This window comes from Liolophura sinensis, chromosome 11 (genome assembly GCF_032854445.1).
Source record: "Liolophura sinensis isolate JHLJ2023 chromosome 11, CUHK_Ljap_v2, whole genome shotgun sequence".
NCBI classification, from domain to species: Eukaryota; Metazoa; Mollusca; class Polyplacophora; order Chitonida; family Chitonidae; genus Liolophura; species Liolophura sinensis.
The window spans coordinates 5,785,327-5,811,048 of NC_088305.1; the positions used below are offsets into that span (position 1 = coordinate 5,785,327).

The 25,722-nt window shown below is 40.4% G+C and overlaps 1 protein-coding gene across 2 annotated transcripts in view; it reads right to left on the reverse strand.

Annotated features, from left to right (window-relative positions):
- The window catches only part of LOC135477971 (uncharacterized), a 29,836-nt gene extending 11,321 nt beyond the window's left edge, over positions 1-18,515 (reverse strand). For both annotated transcript variants that reach the window (XM_064758209.1, XM_064758208.1), the window contains exons 1-2: positions 18,401-18,515; positions 2,775-2,871 (exon numbers count right to left, since the gene is read on the reverse strand). In XM_064758209.1, coding sequence (XP_064614279.1) covers positions 2,775-2,864 — 90 coding nt within the window. In that variant the 5' untranslated portion in view covers positions 2,865-2,871; positions 18,401-18,515. The remainder of the gene's footprint in view (positions 1-2,774; positions 2,872-18,400) is intronic.
- Positions 18,516-25,722: the final 7,207 nt, after the last annotated feature.

Genomic DNA, 25,722 nt, shown 5'->3' on the forward strand with positions numbered 1-25,722 from the left:
TGGCGAACTTTTGCTCATGAGACGTGCAAATATGGCCGCCTTATTGATGAAAGACAAGTAATCTTCAACTAACACCAGACTGTGCAAACGGCCAGTTGAGCGTCTCCATCGCTTACTGTTACCAAGGCCCCACAAGAGGTGAAGACCGCCGTCGTATATATTAAAATATTCTTCATATAGTATTTAGTATGGCATAAGACAACAATCAAATAAATAAACAAAAAAGCAGTGAGAGTGGGTAAATCTACCAATTCCATGTCAAAGGCCGGATTTGAACTCCCACCTCGTGTGTCTTAGCCATTAAAAGGCAATCGACAGTCACGTCTAATAAACTAGAATTAACATTGCTGCATTTTTGTTTACCTAATTCTGCATAGGATATGGCTTCTTTAGGGAGCGTGTAAATTGCTAGTATTTATGCATTTGCATGAACAGTTAGAATAAAACCCTGGCTAAGGTAAATTGACATGCGGCCGTATTTCACCGGCTACTTGTGAACATTTGCAAGCTACCACAATGTCGTCGCTGATCTGGTTTTACTCTCTATGCTCTACGTCTTTAATTATATTTAACCACTCGACCAGGGCCCGTTCCCGTTAGAAGGTTAAAAATTACACAAGTGCATGAAAGCAATACATATATAGGCCTACCAGGCGAATTTTGCAAAGCTGAATTCATATCAACGCTATAGCATATATTGATCGAGTATAGCTGATAGTCATAGTTGCTTGGTTAACACGGTAAATGTAACCCTAAGTCCCCTATGATGAAAGCCATGTGATCCCTGTGGGGGATTAAGGGGATGCGCATTCCGCCACAATACATCATTAATATTTACCTAGTCTATGAAAACTCTGGATCATTAATTCACAATGCCTGAATGGAGTTAAAAGGGGGTTTAAGATAAAAGTCACGATGCCGTTTGATGCAGGCCATCATTGATTTATAAACACGTATGTACTTTTTTACTCCAAAAACGAAGTACATGTACATATATGTGTATATATGCTTGAGGTTTTACGTCGTACTTAACAATTTTTCAGTCAAATGAGTCATTAGTTGTGTGTACATGCACTGTGTCTTCTTATCACAAGGCGAGTCTATGCCGCCAAAGTGCTGCCGCCACTAAAGTATCATGTGGAAGACACCAGACAAGACACCTCATCCAGTCACACACTGACACTAGGCCAACGCTCACAACTTTATCTCTCAACGTCAGCACCTTATCTCTCCACCCATACATCCCTCTCAACACCTTATCTCTCCACTCATGCATCCCTCTCAACACTTTGTCTCTCCTCCCATACATCAGTCTCACCACCTTATCTCTCCTCCCATACATCAGTCTCACCACTTTATCTCTCCACTCATACATCCCTCTCACCACCTTATCTCTCCACTCATACATCAGTCTCACCACTTTATCTCTCCACTCATATATCACTCTCACCACCTTATCTCTCCACCCATACATCCCTCTCACCACCTTATCTCTCCACTCATACATCAGTCTCACCACTTTATCTCTCCACCAATACATCACCCTCAACACTTTATCTCTCCACCCATAGATCAGCCTCACCACTTTATCTCTCCACCTATACATACCTTTCACCACTTTATCTCTGGCCCCGTATATCAGTCTCATCACTTTATCTTTGCACCCATAGATCAGCCTTACCTTTTTATCTCTCCACCCATACATACCTTTCACCACCTTATCTCTCCACAAATACATCACCCTCATCATATTGTCTCTCCTTCCATACATCACTCTCACCATACATCAGCCTCACCACCTTATCTCTCCACCCATACATCCCTCTCACAACCTTGTCTCACTTCCCATACAACACTCTCACCACCTTATCTCTCCATCCATATATGCAACTCTCACCACCTTATCTCTCCACCCATACATCACTATTATCATCTTGTCTCTCGTCCCATACATCCATCTCACCACCTTATCTCTCCACCCATACATCACTATCACCATCTTGTCTCTCCACCCACACATCACTCTCACCACCTTGTCTCTCAACCCATACACCTCTGTCACCACCTTATCTCTCCACCCATACATCACTATCACCATCTTGTCTCTCCACCCACACATCACTCTCAACACCTTGTCTCTCAACCCATACACCTCTGTCACCACCTTATCTCTCCACCCATACATCACTATCACCATCTTGTCTCTCCACCCACACATCACTCTCAACACCTTGTCTCTCAACCCATACACCTCTGTCACCACCTTATCTCTCCACCCATACACCTCTGTCACCACCTTATCTCTCCACTCATACATCACTCTCACCACCTTATCTCTCCACCCATACATCCCTCTCACCACCTTATCTCTCCACTCATACATCAATCTCACCACTTTATCTCTCCACTCATACATCCCTCTCACCACCTTATCTCTCCACCCATACATCCCTCTCACCACCTTATCTCTCCACTCATACATCAGTCTCACCACTTTGTCTCTCCACTTATATATCACCCTCACCACTTTATCTCGCCACTCATACAGTCGTTTATAGCATGGAGAGTAAAACGACAGTGTCGTAAGTGGTACATTATAGCACGCATTTTGTGAAATCCAGTCTCGTGCCAATTTACCTCAGGGTTTGATTCTAACTGCTCGTGTGAATGCTTACATTGTAAAACCATGACTTAAGCAGAAATAGGTATAAAAATTCGGTTATGTTAATAAGATTTTATTACAAGTCACAGGTCTAAAATTACGTGATGCTTACCTCTTCTCCGCTCATAGGGGCGGATAACACTTGGGCAGTTAAAAATAACGTCACAAAAACAGATACAACGATCGTCGTCTTCACTTCCATGTTCCGTCTGCAATAATAAAAGTAAAAACAAACCATGTACAACCAGATGACAAAGATCAGATTAATACCTACCGGAAACTGTATGAAGCGGAATTTTATGAAAACAGCCTGAAGTTGGGTTTTATTGTTGTATTTTACTTATTTATATATTTCATTCGCACTCAGGAATATTTCACTCATATGACGGCAGCCAGGATTATAGTGGGAGGAAACCGGACACAGCCATGGGGAAACCCACAACAATCCGCAGGCTGCTGTTTCCATGGGCACGACCGCAGAGGAAGCTAGCATGAGCTGGATTTAAACTCACGGCGAAGGCATTAGTGACCACATAGGTTATATAGGTATAGAACAAAATAAAAAGAGTAGATGGACAGTGACCCTCAGTGATAGCCAGCCCATCATTTAATCATTTCGTGGGAAGGTCTTGCAACAACCTGCGGATGGTCGTGGGTTTCCCCCGGGCTCTGTCCGGTTTCCTCCCATCATAATGCTGGCCGTCGTCATATAAGTGAAATATTCTTGAGTACGCCGTAAAACCCCAATCAAATAAATCATTTAGTCTGAAAACATGTGTTATATAAGAAAATGTACATTTGATAAATGTTGATTAAATATATTTGTAATTCAATGGCCTCAGACTTTTGGCCTCAGATATTGCAGTTTAAAATGCTTTTAAACTGTGGATTTATAAATAAATGATCAACTTCCATCCTGAAAACGGGAACGGAGAAAACAGCATTAAATGGGTTATAGAAACCCCCAGGATTTTTTTTATAGAAGTGAATTCCATTTCAAGCGTGAACTGGGTGAATAGAGGTTTAAACATCAGCTAAAAACTCGGCCTGTTTGTCACATAACCACTGAATGTGTTGTGCACGCAGACCGGTAACTCCATGTAAAAAGTTCAGCGTTTTGAAGACGGGCGTTGACGGAAAAAAGACAAAAGATGTTGATATTCCTCGACAGAATTTAGTTCCCTGTAAAAATGATGGATTTATTTAAAACTACCGGAAGATGATAAATTATGCAAAAGCGAATATCTGGAGGCTCCACTGCTAACAAAACGTTCCCGAGTCTGCAATGGACGACAAAATAGATTCTTTGTCGATTCCTTCCGAACTTGCTCTCAATAATTCAGACTTCTGAGCGTCCAGCTTACCTTTTTGCAAAGTTCCATTTGGCTTTATTAAGTTATTTAGTAAAGGTGAATATTTCTTGAGCTCAGTGTTACCGCGTTATTGGAAAGGCTCACGCTGTGGTGGAACACGGTGGGGGGTGTGGTTACTTGTCAATCATTTACACATCCGCATATCGCTTACGTCTGAACACCATACAGCTTACACAGTAATGAAGACTATGCCTTTACCCTCGGAATCCGCCATTTTGTAAAATTCATTTTCATCTTCCGTTAAGTGTCAGATTTTGGATTTTACACTCTGTCTCAAATCATATACTGAATCATTTGCCGTCAAAAGGATATATCGAGTCAAAAACCGAGAAAAGTAAAATTACAAAGCCGCTCTTGTTACAGTTCTTAGCAATACACTGGATATTTCAAAAGAATAGAATTTTCCGTACCGGTTGTATTTGATTTTTGTTTTTTTTTTGTTTTTGTTTTTGTTATTTGCTTTTTCATTAGACAATGCAAATTAGCACGGCACGTAACACCGGCTAGTTTTTCCAGCCTAAAGAAATAGATCCGAACTGTCAATTATGAACACGCAAATGACCAATCATAAGCAGTATTGTTGCAAATAGGTCAACCGGATGTCCACACATACATCATATTATACAAATGTTCAATCTTTCTGTGACGTCATGACGTCACAATTGCTTTCGCCAAGAATGGAATAAAAAGTAACGTAATCCCGAGAAGGGGTGGTGAGACATCAGATGTGTTGGATCCATCCGTTTGGGCAAAAGCTGTTTTTCACTCCTGCTTTTGCGATGACCATTATTGGACAAACTGGTAACGCTGTGCACGAACACGTGTATAAATGAGAGAAAGAATATCAATCCAGCTTGTACCCGAATGGCTGCTGCACTGGACAAGGCACAAAACAGATAACACAAAACAAATACGGTCTAAAGGCCAATACGAGTCGATGTATATCGGACATCAACCAAAATAGACGTTCCAAGTCAATAATCGCAAGGCCAATTCCTCCCCAATTCCTCCCCAAAAAACAAAAAACAAAACAGAGGCCTACTTGTAGTACTGCATAAATGAAACAACATACCCAAGTCACAAAACATGACACTGCGGTATACTCACCCTGAATCGAGCATAACTTGCAAATTGGCCGAGCCTGTTTCTAGACCAGTGATTCTATTCTATAGATCATAAAGTGAAGCATCCGATAACAGTTCACGCCCTCAACAGGTAAAGAAAAACAAATTCAAGTCCCTAAAATTTCTTTATTAAAACATGTCAAACGCCCGGAAGCAGGACCTTTGTAACATTTTACAAACACCAAGTGTTCCTTTCCCAGCTCATCATTATTACGTCACATTAAAGACAGTACGACGTTACAATAGAAACTGATACATTGTAAAAGTGTAGACGTTATGTTACAATCCATTCTTGGCCGAGGTCTTTCGTCACATTGGCGTCACTTCACGAGATTAAAAAATATGCCGCCTCCCCATCAACATAGCTGTCTCTTAAATTTCTTTATACAAATAATTGTAACGGAAGGCAGTTACCTAAAAACAGATTTGAGGGATGTCGGAAAGACATATGCGTTTAACGTTAAATGTGTTCTTTGTCCACAACGTTTTATGTTTAAAACATTTAAATCTCAAAATGTGTATTATACACAATATCATGTTATGACGCAAGAAAAAAAAATTATAAAAGTATTTGAGATACCGGTAAGCTTTTAGAATTGATACGGGCATATAATAATACCCCATTAGACCAAGGCGGCGAGTTTAGCAGACTGAGATACATGTGAGCAGACAGTTCTAAACCCTTGACCGCAGCTAAAGGGCCATATATTGACTTTGTATTTGTCTTTAATTGTTTAAGAATTAAATGACTGTTGTGCTGGTAGATTGGCTTTAGTTCGGAACATGACCTGACTGCGTGTATATTTTCCAAATAATTATTGAACTGCGCATATAAGGAGTCACCCCGGGGGGTTTGGGAGCCATGCCAGTGCGGTCATCGAGTAACCTGCCCCTCCCTACAGATCGCTTCCAAACACCAGGCCATGAATATCATTTGCATGACTCAAACAACCATCATGGGCATCTGAGAGATCACAGGTGGCCCGACCGGAAGGTGGATCTGTTTAATGCCCTTTGGGGGTTTTGGTGGGGGTAATAAGAGAGAAAAATACTCTGTACCGATTGGTGTGAACACCTTATTACAGGCGCGCCAAGTGTTAAGTTTGACAAAAAGCTATACACATATACCGGCTGTTGTGAACACCTTATTACGGGCGCGCAAGGCGTTAAGTTGGACAAGATCCTATACATATATACCGGCTGGTGTGAACACCTTATTACAGGCGCGCCAAGCGTTAAGTTGGACAAGATCCTATACATATATACCGGCTGGTGTGAACACCTTATTACGGGCGCACCAAGTGTTAAGTTTGACAAGAACCTATGCATGTGTACCGGCTGGTGTGAACACCTTATTACAGGCGCGCCAAATGTTAAGTTTGACAAAAAGCTATGCACATATACTGGTATATACGGGCGCGCCAATCGTTAAGTTTGACAAGAACCTATATACATATACCGGCTGGTGTGAACACCTTATCACAGGCGCGCCAAGTGTTAAGTTTGACAATAAATAAATAAATAACTATTTGTCAAATGATCAAACATAACCGACGAACTCCGACCTTGACAGTTTACATCAGGTAGGGATTTATTGTAGTTGTTCTTGTAAATGCTTAAATAGTAGCAAATGTACACGTCCCTTAGCACCATGTCCTAATCAGAAATAAGGCGCAAAAAGCAGTGATGTTAATTACAATTTATTACACGTCACTAATAAAGAATTTCGCAAATGCTGTGTTGTCATCGCATTGTGGTTCTTTAAACCGTCGCATAATTGTGAATATATGACGGTTATCAGCCTTTAAAATAAAAATGGAACAAAGCGTATTTTCCCCGTCACTTAGCACAATTACTTCAGTCTCCAGGGTCAGTCAATATTAAATTACAGACATTTTGCCCTTGGCGACATACTTTGTCCACAGTGTCATACCTGCCGTAAAAAAACTACCAATATCTAATTCAAGAGTTTCGATTGTGTATTTGGTACTACATAGTTTCATCATTAAGACCTATACAAAGGCCAGTATCGAGGTGACATTGTAAAGTTCTCCCTTTACCGAGCCGCTATCTGATATGAAGAATAATTCATTACGCCGATTTATTTTTACCAGCACCGCAGACAGCACGACCAGACTTGCTACCAGCCATTCCGTACTCGCCATACAATTCCGTGTGTGAGAAATTATAAAGTCATCGATTCCTCCCATCACAGGAGTAAAGTTTCGCAGATGGCGCCACCGGAGACTCGGCTGTGTCATGGACGGCCTGATCACGAGAGACCATCGGACGAGTGTTTTCATAAAGGTTCACGCTCAGTTTGAACAGTTTGCCACTTGTACTGAGGAGTTAGTCACGCGAGTACACCTCACACTTTTTTCCTAATAACCTCTCATATTCTATTTGTTGGAACTTGGGACTTGGGACATTGGAACTTTCATTACTGACTTGCCCACCATTCAGTATGCTCTCGACTCACGGATTAGCCAATCAATGTTCAGAAGTGAACTGGTAGACGCTCTGGCAAGGTGCCAACGGTAAAAATCCGTCTTCTCATCTGTAGTAATAACATGAATGCAAAAATGTCCGATTTGACATGACAAAAGTAGGCTGCCAAATGTCACGGTTACTTTTCAATCATAGTCAACGAGCCAAATACTGTACTGAAGTGAGTCTTTCTTTGTTTAATAAATGTGATGATAAAACAGCATTTTTGTAATTCTATATTAGTGACGTCTTATAAAATTGCAACAAACATCATTACATTTTTCTTTACTTAATGTTGCTTAAGGTTACATGAGCGCATTGATTTTACTGGCTGTTCATAGAGTAAATTTGTCAACCCCCAAAATATATATCCCTTAACTATCGCAGGGTGTCATGCCATACCACCCACAAGCAGCATGTACTTTTCTCTAAAGCGTATCAGCTTAGTATGACCCCAGTTTTTGAACCGTTGTTGTTGGAAGTGAAGTCATGGCATTTTGTCATCTTAGTAATCTCTATAGGGTTGGGTAGTATCACGGAGAAAAAGGTTAGCAGTTGTATCCAAAACATACACCATTCTGATATATTTTAAGTGGGTGCAAGTAACAATGTCGTATCGACACACTGTAATGTCTGTGAGATATAGTTATCCAATCAGTGCCCTAGCACTGTTCACTTCCGGGGCAAATCTTAGACCCAGTTGCACAAATTACTCATGTGTATCCGGCCATTGTGCTAGGATGTGTTATGAGTTGCTATGACCTTTCAACCGTTTCCGGGTCACACAGCTGATCAGTCCAGTCCTAACTCATGGACAAGATGACTGGACGTCGCTCCCAAGTTTGCTACGTTGTCCACATTATCGTGAAAGAAAGTACAGGGCACTGGTTTATCAACCGCTGACTATTCCTAGTCGTCATCGGCAAAACTAAATTGGCGCAATGTCATTAGTGGAGAGTACACCAGAAGCACAAGTATGATTTATCTATTTAGTTGATTGGTTGTGACAACACTACAGCAAACGAGATCAAAACCAGATCAGCGACGACAATGTCATAGTTGGAAAATGCTCACGTTATCGATTAAATACGGCTTCTTGTCAATTTTACCTCAGTTAGGCTTTTATTCTAAACATGGGTTAAGCAGAGTTAGGTAAATATACACTGATGCTAATGACGTAAAAAATTACCCAGCATGCACACAGGGTGAAAGTAAACGTTAAACACACAGAAGAGATTATACATGCCTGGGAGACGGTCAAACAAGCATTCTTTGGGACAGGAAGTGAAAATCTCTAGTTCTTCAGCTCTAAATTTCTAATATCCATTTATGTCTACTACAAGTATTTTTAAATCAGCCCGTACATATCCGCATCTTAAATTGGACCTCCGACAAGTTAAATGTCGTATCGCAAAATCATAACTTACATGATTACATTTTGCGTGCACTCTGGCAGAGCTGTGGCAAATCGTGAAAAGCAACTCGCACCAGAGCCCCGAGGAATACACACATACAATCATGATGATATTATCTACCAGTGTACACTCTTTCCAATCTATTACCATATCATTAGTATGACTAATTTAGCCGTGGCTATAGAGAAAGCCCGCTTCCAGTCAGTCCGTCACACCCGGCTGGATTGCACATGCGCTCTGGGACAGGACAGGCTGTTTGAACTCCCCGGAGTGACGCAAGTCAATCGGATACCGAGCAGTCACGCGAGAACATCCTCATCGGACGAGCTACCAGTGCTGTTTGCAATCATTCATAGAACGGATCGCCAGGGCTTCCCCTCGGCAGGTTATATCATATATCTGTGTTTTTGTTCTATCCAATTTGCCTGATGAGCTACCTTTAACACCACTCACCTCTGGTTATAACGTCATTTTGCGCAGATCACGTCTGTGTGACTTACAATACGGGATGAAGTTTGTCCGAATATATCCAGCTGCAAGCATGCGCATTTCAAAACATCACGCAACGATCGAGAACAAATTGAACAATTAACATGCCTCAGGACGACAGCAACATCGACATTCTCCAATGTATAAATGCTCGTCTCAACTTAGCACAAATTCGTCGAAACACAGCTTACATGTATGTGTAATAAACAGTACTTATTATTTACTTAAAGGTGAAATGTCGGGATATCCTTAACCGATAGAAGTGATATTTCACTCAGTTAGATATCACTTTCACTATCATACTTTGATACGTCACACTCAGTTATCATCTCTACGTCTCAATCGAAATATATTTTTGGTATTTAACCTTTACTTTGCAATGCCATCTGTATGGCTACGTAGAAGGTTGAAAATGATGTTTTTATTTGATTATGGATTTGTTATAATAGTACAGAACTGTTTCGTGCCAAATAAGTGAGGCGACGTATCCCCTCATCCAATAAACCGGAACACGATCATAAAAGCGAAGAGGTATAGTTTCAGTTTTAACATTATCAGTTACCGTCTCCCGAATAACAATATAACGAATGGTCCTGCATGTAGTCTGTTAAGGGTAAAAACAACCCTACAGTGACGACTGTAGCACAAAGGTCTGTCACAGTGAACGACTGTAGCACAAAGGTCTGTCACAGTGACGACTGTAGCACAAAGGTCTGTCACAGTGACGACTGTAGCACAAAGGTCTGTCACAGTGACGACTGTAGCACAAAGGTCTGTCACAGTGACGACTGTAGCACAAAGGGTCTGTCACAGTGACGACTGTAGCACAAAGGTCTGTCACAGTGAATTTTGTGATGGTGAGATGCTGATGCGATACATGAACATCCATTTCACACGGTAACTTATATATTTATGACTTCCTTTTCCAGGGAGACGTAGATGAAAGGGCCAAGTTTCCCGCCAAAAACCTTCCTGTGCTCAGGTTTACTTCGGACCGACCAAGAGTTGATAAATCCTTCTTCAGAAGAAGCCTTATACGGCGGGTGCGAGCGCGTTAACAAAGTCAAGCTCTTTGCCGCTTACGCCGCACGCTGATAATGACGCTGCGACCACGGTAGTTTTGAGAGGCAATCGCTGTGATAGGCCAGAAATTAACTCCTTATCTTTGCTTAAATATCCGATTCTGTAGGATATTTTGTCTGAAATGTTACTTGATCAAGATTTTTCCTAAGGATATTAGCCAGTCTGCGTTTTTCCTGTTTTAGAGTTTGTGCCCGTACGTAAATGCGAGGTATCTTTGGGAGGTGAAAGAGTGGTACAACATTGTTCTGACTAAGCGCGTGAAGCCTGTTTTAGTCAGTCATCATGAATTTCATACGTTTCTTGTAGGCCAGATATTCATTGTGACCATTGTTGAGTCGAGACTCCACTCGTGGTATTTTTGCTTACATGGTTTTACACTGTACTGGTGTAGAGGTTTCATAACAACGATTGGTATTCGGAGTTGCCAACCATACTGGGCGTTCCGTGTCAATAATCGCCAGGCGAATGGCGAGGCTCAATCCGTGATATTTTGCCTACAAAAGTTTTTACACTATACAAACTTTAGAATTCATAAAATACATTGGTAAACCAAGATAATAAACGTTCATTTCGATAATCACAAGGCCAATTCCCAAGACACTGTTGCACATAAACGAACCAAAGGAACTAAGAACGCATATAACGTGTGAAAATTAGGGCGGGTTTATGTAAAGGAATGCAGCCAAATATTTTCCTTGATGCCGGAAGCTCATTTTAATGAATGTTTCAAGCACGCAAATTGAATTCCTATCCAGATAGTTGCAGCATGGTGGGAATTTCGTACATTGGTATTAATAGGATGATGGCGATAAGAGTGGGGAGTCCGACATTCGTATCGCACTCGTAAACCAAGTCGTTTCCCTGTCATTAGTATAAAACTTTCCCCACGTCGCTATCAATAAGGTTGAGTTTGAGACAGTACTAGACCACCAAATAATAGAACAAATGAACTGCATTCAAGAACATAACCAAAATTAGTTAATAGAAAATGAAGGTGGCTGCGGATGGTCATGGGTTTCCCCCGGGCTCTAACTGTTTTCCTCCTGCCATAAGGCTGACCGTCGTCGTATAGGTGAAATATTCTTGAGTAGGTCTAGGACGTAAAACATCAGTCAAAACACCAAATAAATCATATAAATTTAGATCAGGAAAGATACAAGTTCCTGAAATCAGTCTAATCTTTCCTCATGGACGACTGTGGGAGTCACCTTATGGAGGGAAGTTAAGCCCACGGACCTAATTAACCCATGTATTTGCGTGATGAAAAAGTGTTTTTGGCAACCAATTTGTGAAAAAAAGAAAGCCCTGAGTTATTAGAGTAATGAATTAAAACGTCATGGCGTAATCTTCATGACATGAACATAGACAAAAATTATAGACTTCAGGGATCTGTATTCTAGGTACTGGCATTTTGGGGGTAGGGTATAGCTGGTAGGAGAACAACAATTCAATTTTGGGATTTTACTTCTGAGGGATTAGGGGAGGTGGCGCTTTCTGTGATGTATGTTGTGATAGGTAAAATATTTTAGAGAACTTTGTGAATTTGACCTCGTGTCTTGTGAATTTGACCTTGTACCATCTGAATTTGACCTTGTACCTTCTGAAGTTGACTAACAGAGGTTTATATTTTATGCCGAAGTTACCAATACCCTTCAGGAAGAACACAATGGGAACGTGTGTGAAATGGTAAGTTTAATTGTTGTAAGAACACTTCAGGTCATGGACTCTTCTTGAAATCAGAGTAGCACATGCGCAGTCAACATTACTTCTACGGATTTCTAACGAGGTTCGTGGTTGCAAGGTTTCTGCCTTTATACGTTGCAACAGAGCTAAACAGCATCATACAATCGCAATTTTCGCTTTGTTTCACTTAAATCAGACAGTGAATCGGCAGGCGGAAAGATGGATTTGTGAAGTTTTATAAATGTGGCTCGTAAAAGATCCCCTGTGTCTGCATGTGACTCGTCTAAGGAATTGATGCCAACTCAGGCAATGTATGCTGACTTTCTCACTCTGTCTCCCCCTGCGGACATTCTTAAGACATCATCGTTCTCATTGCCAACAAAAACAAGACTAATTTGCCTGGATGTTTCTCATTCCAATTTCTTCACTGCACGTTACGACCCAATGTGATTTGTTGTAGCCTGTCCTCTCGTCGAAATCCACATCCCACAGTGGGGGTGGGGATCGGTGGTGTAATTTGGACGGCATTCCAATATGAACAATGGCATATTTTCACAATGGCAAACATAGTTCTGGTCATTAACATGATATAATTATGGCCTTTCATTTGCCTGATTCGATTACCGCTGCTCTGATTACGCAACTGTATTTCACTGCTGTGACTTGTTGAATCTAACATAAGCGCAATCACCGATGAGAAGCGAGGAGGATGCAAAAAGGAAAAGAGGTGTCCACTGGATTAATGGTCAAGAAATAGGATCAAAAAGGAATATTTATATGCAACTGTTTCTTACATTTTTCATGACAGTGTTCAAAAACGGGAACGAATTTAAATTAAACTATTCTGTTTTTTTCGAGTTGGTAACAAATTGTGCAGCGTAAGAACGTGTATTATTTGGTTGTATTTGGAAATTCTACACCTCTTGACAGACTAGTACTGTCCTTGTGACAGTTGGTTTTATCTTCTGACACTGTCATCAGCAAGGACGACGAGCAAAGATATACCGAGCTATATTTGACTTGCAGGTTTTCTTCTGTTACGATATTTTCCATAAACCAGCCACCGTCACCGGCTCTGTGACTTAAATGTCATGTGATGTTAGATGTGATTACCGCACATCACTCTGAGTAATTCTAGGCCAGTGACGTCTAATAAATTGCAGTTAACATCACTGCATTTTTTTTACCTAATTCTGCTTCCGCTAATGGTGCTAGAAGGCGTATAAATTGCTACTCCTTATGTACTTACATGAGCAGTTAGAATAAAACCCTGACTGTGGTAAACTGACAAGAGGTTGTATTTCGCCCATTACGTGTGACCATTTGCCAAATATCAAACTGTCGTCGCTGCTCTGGTTTCACTCTCTATGCTGTACGTCTATCGCACTGTCGTCGCTGCTCTGGTTTAATCTCTATGCTGTACGTCTATCACCCTGTCGTCGCTGCTCTGGTTTTACTCTCTATGCTGTACGTCTGTCACACTGTCGTCGCTGCTCTGGTTTCACTCTCTATGCTGTACGTCTATCACACTGTCGTCGCTGCTCTGGTTTTACTCTCTATGCTGTACGTCTATCACACTGTCGTCGCTGTTCTGGTTTTACTCTCTATACTGTACGTCTATCATACTGTCGTCGCTGCTCTGGTTTACTCTCTATGCTGTACGTCTTTAATTATATTATATTACTATTAGGCGATAAATCCAGCCATAAGAAGTAAATAAATGCTGCTTTTATTTCCGTGGCATCTGCAACCACGGAACCAACCAATGTTACCGGAACAATTTAATGACTGAACGCACCGAGTTAAATTCTAGGTAAAAAATTTTAAAGAAATATGGCTGAACGCGGTAAGAAATATGATACAATTCAGTGTAACACGTACTATTTATTTATTTATTTATTTAAATGGTGATATGTTTGCTGTTTAACTATGTTATACTTGAAACATTTCTATTTATTACAGTTCGAGGAAACTGCAGTACCCGGCGTAAACCACCGACCATTGGCAATTTTCTCACGGACATTCTCACATATGACGTACAGATATGCAGATATTGGTGGGAGACAAGTGGTCTTTAACCAAAGTAAGACTGCACAAAGAGCCACGCGAAAGTCCTCGGTCGCTTAATATCATCAGGTTTTTGGCACTTTAGACAATATCACAAATAAATATTTGTAATGTCCTGAAAAAAACAAACCTTTCCATCGAAAAATACTCCGTGTTTAATTTGAAAGAAATTCTGAATGAATGTGCTTGGTGTAATGATTTCTGGGTTACAATTCGGGCGTTTGACAGCATTCATCAGCACATATACACAGTGGCAATTAGGAAAATATGCCGTCCAACTGTTTATCAGACACAAACAATGCAGGACATATCACTTAACGGATGATACGGGTATTGTGAATGGCGTTTGAATGGCGGTTAAATATACATGAATATGATTGGGTCATTCCTCACGGGAGGTAACTTGTCTACATTTATCTGTGGACAATAGCTTCCTGATCTGATCCATTGAGGGTAATATCAGCTCTGAGCAACAAAATATCTACAACGGCCGGGATACAGGTTATTTACAGGTCGCAATGTACAATGTCAGTCCCCTACGGAGTCGAACATTTGTCATGTGTATGAAGACACCTAATAGCGCAGAAGTTTACAGTGTAAAAATGACAATTTAAAATGAGTTTAAAACTGCGATTCGAAGAAATCGCTGTCTGCGAGACCATTCGGAGCTCTTTGAAACTCTTCGGGGGATTCCGATGGGCGGTCAAGCCTACTCTCCGGAAAATTAGATCAATCATATCATTTGTGATATTTCTGGTTGAATACTAGTGCTTCTGTTATTGATCGTATTATATAGTTTTTCTGTAAAACAAACTTTGTTACTAAACCCGGAAAGTACTTGAAAATATTTGTTAGAGTATTATCAGAATTATTCGGCAACGATCGTTTTCAGACACTAATCCTCTCAGTTTGAAGCTACGCTGAACGTGCCACGTGATTCGAAATCATTTGCAGCTCATCGAGGGACATCGACAAACGTGAAACACAGAGCGTGTTCAGAGCGTCTGTATGACGGGTGCGCGATCTTCTATAAACATGTCAGGCAGCTATAGCCTAACTCTAGTCAAACCTTGGGTTGTAAAAGACACATGTACAACAGATCAGCGAAACACCCTCGTTTAACGTTAAAGCGTGTTGATGAATTTAACCGTCATTATGGTATAAAAAAAATCTCTGTTCGCCAACCGCCGATTGCTTGTGACCTCACTCAACACAGCGTTTCGGGTTATTTGGTTCACGTAACAAAATAATATGAAAAGTGGATGTGAGTTGCCAATTCAGACATTTTGATCGATTATTTATGTCTTGTCTCTCTGTTACAATCAACATTTTGTATAATTCAGAAAGTATGTACCTCCACAACACTTTTTAGACCGTTAGGCGCTAACCGGTACGTCGTTTAGGAATGATTGGATGGAGTGTTATGGTGTAGACTATAGCGTGTTTAATGACAGTACACAAAGTAGCGTACCTCATTAATTTGACATGTTTAGCCGGGGGACGTTCTCAATTCATTTGACTGACACATTCCAATGATGACAGGGATTGTCAATGGAAGAGTAGATAAATAGATGAGTCCTGGCATCGACACAGCACGCTTTAACAGGTAGTATCGGAACACCTGACTTTCGACAGGAAAACGGTGATGTTCACGTCCACTAGAATATTTAAATGATCTAAATCTTCAAGCAAAGCAAGTAAATGCCATAAAAATATTGGTGGTGACATTTGGTGATACCTTATTTTAAAAGATGTCATCCTTCCAAACAAACAAACCTCAAAACACCTTTCTGAGATCTTTTGAACTCTTAGAATTTAAAAATAACAAGTGGCCAGGGCCTCGTTAAATCGTTAAAGAGAGGACCGGTCAGCAGCTGGCAGAGTTGCACAGATTAAGCTGTGTTACCGTTTTAAAACTCTTCACTTGATTTCTGCGCCAAACTCGTTTTGTCATCCTGATAAAATGACAGCTAAGGTAAATAACTGTACCTGACTTTGCCCCGTCAAACATCGTATGATGAAACAGTTAATAGCACACTGAAAAAAGTAGTCTTAATGTTAACAGAAAGACTGTTGTCTGAATAATACTGGAATGTATAATATAATACGATGTCATATTCAAAATAATATCCAGCTAGTCTCATACAATGTTTAGATTAAAGTGACAGGATAAGTGTGTTACACCTAGCAGAATAATCTTCCGCGATGAAGAAATATATTCTAGCGTCACTAAGATAACGAAAATGACTGTTAAATTTAACAGACCATTTTCTTGGAGACTGATTCGATGATTTAAATTAATTTGGCTCCACAACAGTAATCACCGCTGAACTTTTTGTCATTCCAGTGTCCGTACTATTCATTGTGTTGAATGTGATCGCCAGTTTTTATATATGACCATCTGCCAATGGCGGTCAAAGCGCAAATGAGATACATATTTTGATAGCCGCAAGTTATGTACTACCCTTAGGCCTATATACGGTTTGGATACTTCTTTAATTCATTCGCTTATACAAAGTTCCTGGCATCTTTCCTTCAACATTGAAAAAAATACTTATCTTTCCATGAATCCGTCTTAATTTTCTAACTTTATTTAGTTTATAAGTTCTTTGGAGTCTTGTGGTCTTGCAATTATTCACTCGGGATGACATCTGGTATATATCCGTTTCAGCGCCTAGATACTTATAACCCCTGGGGAATAAATAACTCAATGCACGGTGGTCGGAGGAAATCCACATGGTTTTGGTGATGACATGATCTAATCTAAAACCACGCGATATGATTGGTCTGTGTAAAGTAGTTACACTGAGGAGCGCCTTATAGACTACTTAGACTCGTAACTTTGCTGAGGTGGCAACTGGAATGATACGAATAAAGCATATTTTCGTTTTCGTCGCGTTATGCTCAGCACTGAAACGTAGCCCACAGCATAGAAAACAAACGTTTTGATGTGATCAGATGGTATTTAAGCTGAAAGAACTATTTAGTAGGTATTTACTCCTTTCGTTCTTTCGTGTAGAACGTCACTCTTTTCGGTGCATCTGCACTCACAAAACACTACGTATGCAAGCGCTGGAGATTTAGAACAGAAATAACCAACCTAGTCGCCTCATAACATATCAGGCATATCAAATGTGACGCGGGGATGGGAAAACCCTAAATTTACTAACAATGTACAAAAGCCCAAACTGTTCACGTGAAGCTTTACTCTCGATATTTAACATTGAAATCAACCTGATAATGACTTTATCTCTGAGTCAATACAGGTATATCCATCTGAATGGCTCTCTGTAAACCACAAGCATTGCGCATGTCTAGTATTAAGGAGTACCTGACCTGACAGCAACGTATGTGATATTTCAAGGTTAGCAAATTGCATCGAGAAATAAAGTGAAATCATCTTTCTTTCAAGAAAGGGAGCGCGTCATGGACAAACAGTTTGAGGCGTTTGAAGTGCGGGTTCAAATCAAGCCCTGGGCCAGGGATTTCCCACTCTCAATAGTTGTGGGCCCTTGGTGACAATAATCGGTCGCGTATTGCCCAGCCGTTCGCGTAGTCTAACATTTGTTGAAGACCACACGTCCGCCATAAATATTCATTTGCATATACCTAAGAATCATATGTGGGGAAAGTTCGTCAGTAACTCGAAGAAGTCCGGTGGTTTCCCCAGGGCACTCCAGTCACCTCCATCAACGCTGGAATAGTTATTTGTTGGAATATAAACAAATGCGCGAGACGTTTGTTGAATGAAGTACTGCGTTGTCCTCAAAGAGCAGAGTCGCGAGTTCAAAACCAACTCTTACCTCGAAAAGTTTGTTGTTGGAGTATACTTAGTTGCTTTAAGCATATGGGGAAAATACGACGGTTTTGTGTTCTTTATAACCTACCAATAAATTCATGGGGGCAACAGAGGGCACAGGAACCCTGCTCATAGCACAAGTCATGTACATGAAGAAGGTGCTTAAGATCAACTTAATTGTTTGAGTCATCAAGAGGTTGGTATCGTCAGCTACTTACCTGTGGCTGTACGATCTGTAGGATGAGATGAACTTGCAGGCGATGTTCCCTGTACAGAGCTCCTATTGGGGTCTCAAACCTCGGGACTTGTCGGATTGAATTCTCTTACTAACAGTGGATGTGTGGACCTGCTGCCTTATATACAGATGCAGGTCGGAGATGGGTCATTGGGAAATGCTATAACACTGTGTCATCTCCCCTCCCCTAGTCAATAAGGCGGGGCAGCATCCAACGAGGACGCCAATCAGAGATTTGTATGTTCAGAATACGCCGCTGCTGCTTGGAAACCACGTGCTCTCCTTTCATTCTGATGCTGCCAATGATACTGCTTTACGTTTTACATGGGTGGGAATAGAGAGAGGATTGACAGCTGAATGTGGTTACCGGCCACTGCTTGATTGCTATTATTTTGCCTTCGTAAATATGCATGTATGTTTCTTTTATGCAACAATGGAGTTTGAATTAGAATACTAGATTCGGTGGAACCTAGTTCACAGTGTGCGTTTCAGCAGGCTGGGTAAACAGGACAGACAGGAATGTCTGCTTTTTTGTATCAAATGTCTCAAGTTAAAAAGACAAAAGCGTGACGTGTTGTTTACCATGCTGACAAGTTTCAACGAGTGGGAGTCACCCGACATGCTGTGGGAAAGTGACAAACAAGAAGCAATAACGTCACTACCCCCACCGTCGTAATTCTCGCCCACATCCCTTGGGACTCTCAGGGGGTAGATACAACATTAGACACTGTCGCCCGATCTAGACACACATTTTGTTCACAATATATAACCTGGAGTATTTGGTTTAGTTTAAAAAGATTATTTCACTTATTAATGCGGATATATTAAATGAGAGCTGGGGACCTCCGTGGCTCAGTTGTTTAGCGCGCTAGCACAGCGTCATGACCCAGGAGCCTCTCACCAATGCGGCCGCTGTGAGTTCAAGTCCAGCTCATGCTGGCTTCCTCTCTGGCCGTAAGTGGGAAGGTCTGACAGCAACCTGCGGATGGTCGTGGGTTTCCCACGGGCTCTGCCCGTTTTCCTCCCACCATAATGCTGGCCGCCGTCGTATAAGTGAAATATCCTTGAGTACGGCGTAAACACCAATCAAATAAATAAAAAAATAAATTAAATGAGAGCTTCAGGGATGACTTTCTCTCCAAGCCTACTTGAGAATGTCGGCCAACAACCTGCGCGTTAGGATGTATCCGCGTGTTACCTTGCAAGCTTTCTTGATTTTTCTCTAGCTTATGTTTGGTCAGCTGTAATATTTCCTAACAAATAAGAGGCCTCAGTTTTCCCTCAGGAGGCTTTGTCAGTTGAGATTTTCCCTCAAGGCGGAGCTCGCCGAGCCTCAGTTTTACATCAGGGGGATTTGACACTTGGGGTTTTCCCCTCCAGGTCAACCTCGATGAGTTTCAGTTTTCCATCAGAAGGCTTTGTCAGTTGTCAGTTTTCCCTTTAAATTCAAGCTTAGTCATCATTAGTTTTCCCTCAGGAGGATTTGTTAGCTGGGGTTTCCCCTCAAGGTCAAGCTTGATGATTTTCTTCTTTCACTTAGAAGGTTTTGTGAGTTCGGATTTTCCTCTCAAAATCAAGCTTGTTGGGCTTCAGTTTTCCTTAGGGTAGTTTTTGTCAGTTGGGATGTTCCCCTCAAGGTCAAGCTAGGTGATCATTAGTTTTCCCTCAGGGTTTTTTGTCATTTGCATGTCATGTTTCTGAGATTTCCCGTCAAATTTCTGCCAGATTTCCACCAATCATAACATGTTATCACTGTATATCAATAAAATATTCTTCAGCACATTGAAGCATCGCCATTCAAAAAAAGGCATATTGAGATTGATTTTATTTCAATATTGCGTAATTCGATCATCGTTCCTCAGCCATTTAGAGTGAAGCAATTGTGCAGTACTGCGGCCCAGTGTACCTTGTCCCGCCATCCTCTGAATTTTAGTACATTTGTTCTTGGTTAGACCACGTTTGTGGATAACTAATGTTTTCTAAAAATCAAGAACCCTGACGTAAGCTGTGAGTTTTTGATTACGGGCTCAGTAATAAAGATGTTAAAGTGAAGTTGTTTAAATAAATAGCTTGCTTGGTTCACATCTATTTGTTGGTTTGCTTCAAATCGCCTAGAGGAGCCTCCGTGGCTCAGTTGGTTAGCGCGCTAGCGCAACGTAATAACCCAGGAGTCTCTCACCAATGCGGTCGCTGTGAGTTCAAATCCAGCTCATGCTGGCTTCCTCTCCGCCCGTACGTGGGAAGGTCTGACAGCAACCTGCGGATGGTCGTGGGTTTCCCCCGGGCTGTGCCCGGTTTCCACCCACCATAATGCCGACCGCCGTCGTATAAGTGAAATACTCTTGAGTACGGCGTAAAACACCAATCAAATAAATAAATAAATAAATCAAATCGCCTAAGTAGTTTGCTTCAAATCACGTTTGTTTGTTTCAACTCATATGGCTTGTTTCGGTCAAATCAAGATATTGGTTTGCTTCAAATAACCAAACAGGTTTGGTTGAACGAAACTTGAAGCTCGTTTAGATAAAATTACTTTACTGGTTAGCTTCAAATCACGTTACAGATTTGTTACAGCTTATGCATTTGCTTCGTCCAAATCAAGTTATTGGTTTCCTCTGTATCACGTTACTGATTAACAGCATGCAGTTCGTTTGGTTCAAATCAAGCCATTCGGTTGCTTGAAAGAATGTTACCGGTTACTTCAAATCATGTTAACGGTTTGTTTAAAATCAAGCAGCTGGTTAGGCTCAACTGGTTTCAATTATGTTACTTGTTTGTTTCAACTTCAGTTATATGTTTATCTGTAATACGAACACGCGTGTACTGGAATTCAAAGTCAATTTTGATTGGATCATTGTTTAGTGTAGAAGTTTGGGAGAGACGAGATGAACGTGTATTAATAGAAATGTAAGGACACGAACGATTTCTGGACACGACAAGCTCTAATATAATTACATCTACCCATGCAGCCCGTATACGGGCAAATTGATTAAACTTAAAGAAAAGTATGTATGAAATGAAAGATCTCTAAAAACTGTCCAGGAATATAGCTGGATTTTATTTTTTTACAATTTGTCTTACCTAGTAAAATGCATTTGAATATTTTATCCTATGGTAGCCTTTTCCGACCAAAATGTACCAGTGACGTCACATAATGTTTTCGTAACTTAACACACATTAGCCTGCTACATTTAATCATTTAAAATGCATTTACATATAGATCTATGAATACACTCGCCGATTCGACCTTGAAACGAATTATTTCAGGCAAAAAGTAGAAAATGTAATGTAACTGATACCTTTTGGGTCACAACAGACCACCGTAGAATCGGGTCTTTCAACACAATTTCACTCGGTGGGAAAATTCCAAAAAAAAACAAAAAAAACAACGTGCACAGCACTGCTCTTTACTTACCTAGGCCTATAGAATATAATTAAAAACATACAGCATAGAGAGTAAAACCAACACAAAGACGACAGTGTGAGAGCTGGTAAATGGCCACCTGTAACCGGTGAAATACGTTCTCTTGTCAGTTTACTTCAGTCAGGGTTTGAAACTTACTGTTCATGTAACAAGTAGCAAATTACATAACTTAAGCAGAAATAGGTTTTGTTTATCGACAAAGCTGAAATAGCATGTGATCGGTGACGTCTAATAAATTGCAATTAATTGTCACCATATTTTTTTATACAAAAATGGAATGTATACTAGTATTTATTTATTTATTGATTGATTGGTATTTTACGCCGTACTCAAGAATATTTCACTTATACGACGGCGGCCAGCCTTTTGGTGGTAGGAAACCGGGCAGAGAAACCCATGACCATCCGCAGGTTGCTGTCAGACCTTCCCACGTACGTCCGGAGAGGAAGCCAGCATGAGCTAGACTTGAATTCACAGTGAATGCAATGGTGACAGGCTCCTGATCCTTGTGCAGAGCTGGCATGCCAACCCCCGGCCTTGGAGGTCCCAGTGGGACGTACAAGTTGCTGCTGCTGTTGATGTCATGCATCTTAACGAACAGTTAGAATAAGAGCCTAACTCAGGCAGATTGACAAGAGGCCGAGTTTCATCATTTGCCAACACAGTCGTCGCTGTTCCGGTTTTACTCTTCATTCTGCAGTCTTTTATATTGTGTTATTGGACGGGTTTGCTGGCTTTAATCAACATTTTGTTTTGTCTGTCGATGTAACAAGAGTACAAATACAACGACTCACATCATACAGAGTTATATCAACGAAATGCCATTTCTAATCAGCTCTAGTGTGTTGCGAATGTTTTTTACGAACACTGACTTTTTGCGACATGCGCACTGGAGTATCCGATCCACCGTATTAACAACACCGATTAAATCAGCAATCAGCAGCCACTCATTTATAAGGCTACTGGTCACCTCGGAACTAATTCATACCACAGTTAAGCGTTAATAAAGGCGTTCATTGTCACTTACTTCCAGGTTTACGCAGTTAAAAGGTATTTGACATAACGTCCCTACAGCGTTTCATTATTTCCGACTTAGAGTCATTCACGCCAATGTGTTACGTTGTGTAACATTTCCCCTCTCTGTGGTGTTTAACACAGACAAAGATATTTAGTGCCTGGAACACCCTTTTTTAATGACTAAAACAGTGGTGACACGAATATAAACTGGCTTCAGTGAATGTATATAGCTTTAAGTTGCACGTTGTTGTATAACAGGAAAAAAAGAGTAAAACGGAACTGAAAAGTGTTCTTATACGAAGATGTCATCAGTTGTCACAGTTATACTGAGTTTCGCTTCTTGATATGCACGGTTCCTTGCGCTGGGCTCGATTCATCACCATTTATACCATACACAACCCTCCTTCTTAATTCGTATCGAAAGTCATTTGTTTATCGACATAGCTGAAATGACATGTGGCTCGTGACGTCTAATACACTGTAATTAATATCACCATATTTTTATACAAAAATGGGACGTATATTTATTTATTTATTTATTTATTTGGTGTTGTACACCGGATTCAAGAATATTTTCAAGAATATATTGTTTTTTTACAACAACACATATCATACAGAGTTATATCAACAAAACGTCCTATCTAAATCAGCTTCGGTGTGTTGCGAATGTTTTTTACGTACACGGACTTTTGGAGACATACGCTCTGAAGTATTCGGTCCACAGTATTAACAACACCCGATTAAATCAGCAGCCACTCATTTACAAGACTACTGGTCACCTCGGAACTTATTCACACCACGGTTAAGCGTTAATAAAGGCGTTAATTGTCACTTACTTCCAGGTTTACGTAGTTAAGAGGCATTTGACATAATGTCCCTACAGCATTTCATTACTTCCGGCTGACATTCATTCACGTCAATGTGTTACGTTGAGTTTCCGTACAAATGTACCTAATCAGTCTTAAACCTTTCCCTTGCGGTATAAGTTCGCGGGATCTCACGCGTGATTATGCGATAAAGACCCACTAATCTGTCTTGTCTCAGATGGAATCTCTGAACAAATGATCAAAGCCGCTGACAACCGGACACAAAGCGACACGTGCAATTTGTCACTATATATGTAGTTAGCTCCACGAAATTAAAATATTAATTCATTACACGCTAGTATTTATTAATTGAGTTGTTCTGTTGACAATGATGTTAACTGCTGACCAGGAATTGCCACGCTATTACAGGCCCGGGACGCTCTCTGATTCCAGTTGACGATTGTTTCACGAAAATATGAACAAATGAGTATGGCGTAATCAACGTGGCCTCAGCAACTTTTCATCCGCAGCGTTGTGAGGACTGGTTTGAACTAGGAAACAGCATAGTTTTTGATCTGAAACTGTCAAACGAGTGACATATATCAAAGGAGAGGAAAACATAAAAATGATACAAAATCAAATAAAAGAGCGTTAAAACTTATTTGCAATTATGGTCTCTTTTAGAAGAAAATGATATTTAAAACTATTTTTATGTGGTGGTTGTTTGGGGGTCACCTCTTGGTATTTATCATCTTTTCATAATAGCCTTCTGAACTAGGATGGGATGTATGTCTAATAACTTTATTTGAATGTACAAATTGTTGTTTATATCCAAACACGTGTATTTAACTTAAATTATGATAATAGTTAGGAATATATTAAAAATATAAATATGATCAAAAAGTTGAACATGTTTGTTAGCTGAAAAGACCAAATTTTAATGCAAATATATATATTTTTAACGTGTGTTACATCCTAGTTTATAGCATTATTACGGAAAGACAATATATACCGAGAGGTGGTCCCAAATATCTATCATACAAAAATTATTTTCAAGTCTTCTTCTCTTTAAAAAATATTGAAGATTACATTTACAACTAACTTTTCGCACTCTTTCATCTGGACTTCACGTGATTTTTATGTTATCTTCCGCTTTAAAACACAAAAGACCTATAAGGTGGAAAGGTGAAGGCTATATGGAAAGAACAATCTTTAAAATGACAGAAGTAAAGCCAATGCAGTGCAGGAAATAGTCAAACGACAAAGCTGTTCTGCTCATGCAATCAAGTGACAAATCTATTCAGCTTAGTCAAACGACATACCTCTCAGATCAGTCAAACGACAAACCATTCAGCTCAGTCAAACGACAAATCTATTCAGCTCAGTCAAACGACACACCTTTCAGCTCAGTCAAACGACAAACCATTCAGATCAGTCAAAGACAAATCATTCAGCTCAGTCAAACGACTAAACCATTCAGCTCAGTCAAACGACAGACCTTTCAGCTCAGTCAAACGACAAACCATTCAGCTTAGTCAAACGACAAACCTTTCAGCTCAGTCAAACGACAAACCAATCAGCTCAGTCAAACGCCAAACCTTTCAGCTCAGTCAAACGACAAACATTTCTGCTCAGTCAAACTACAAATCTATTCAGCTCAGACAAACAGTAAACCTGTTCAGTTTAGTCAACCTGATTTCTTCCCACACAGATTCGTTGTAGTCATCTATTAAATCTCATAGTGTTTTTAGAGATTCATATACCACACACGCCAATTTTGTATTTATATTGGCCGCTTGTATTGCATCACCTTTCGGTACTACATCACCCTGTGTCAATAGTGTCAGTTTGAAGGGTGTTTTAGCCTTCTGAGTAAGTCTAGACCAGTGATGTCTAATAAATTGCACTGCATTATTTTTTACCTAATTCTGCTTAAGTCATAGTACTAACGGGCATGCAATTTTCTACTATTTAATTTTTTTCCATGAACATTTAGGATAAACCCTGAGTGAGGTAAACTGACAGAAGGCCGTATTTCACCGGTTACGTGTGACCATT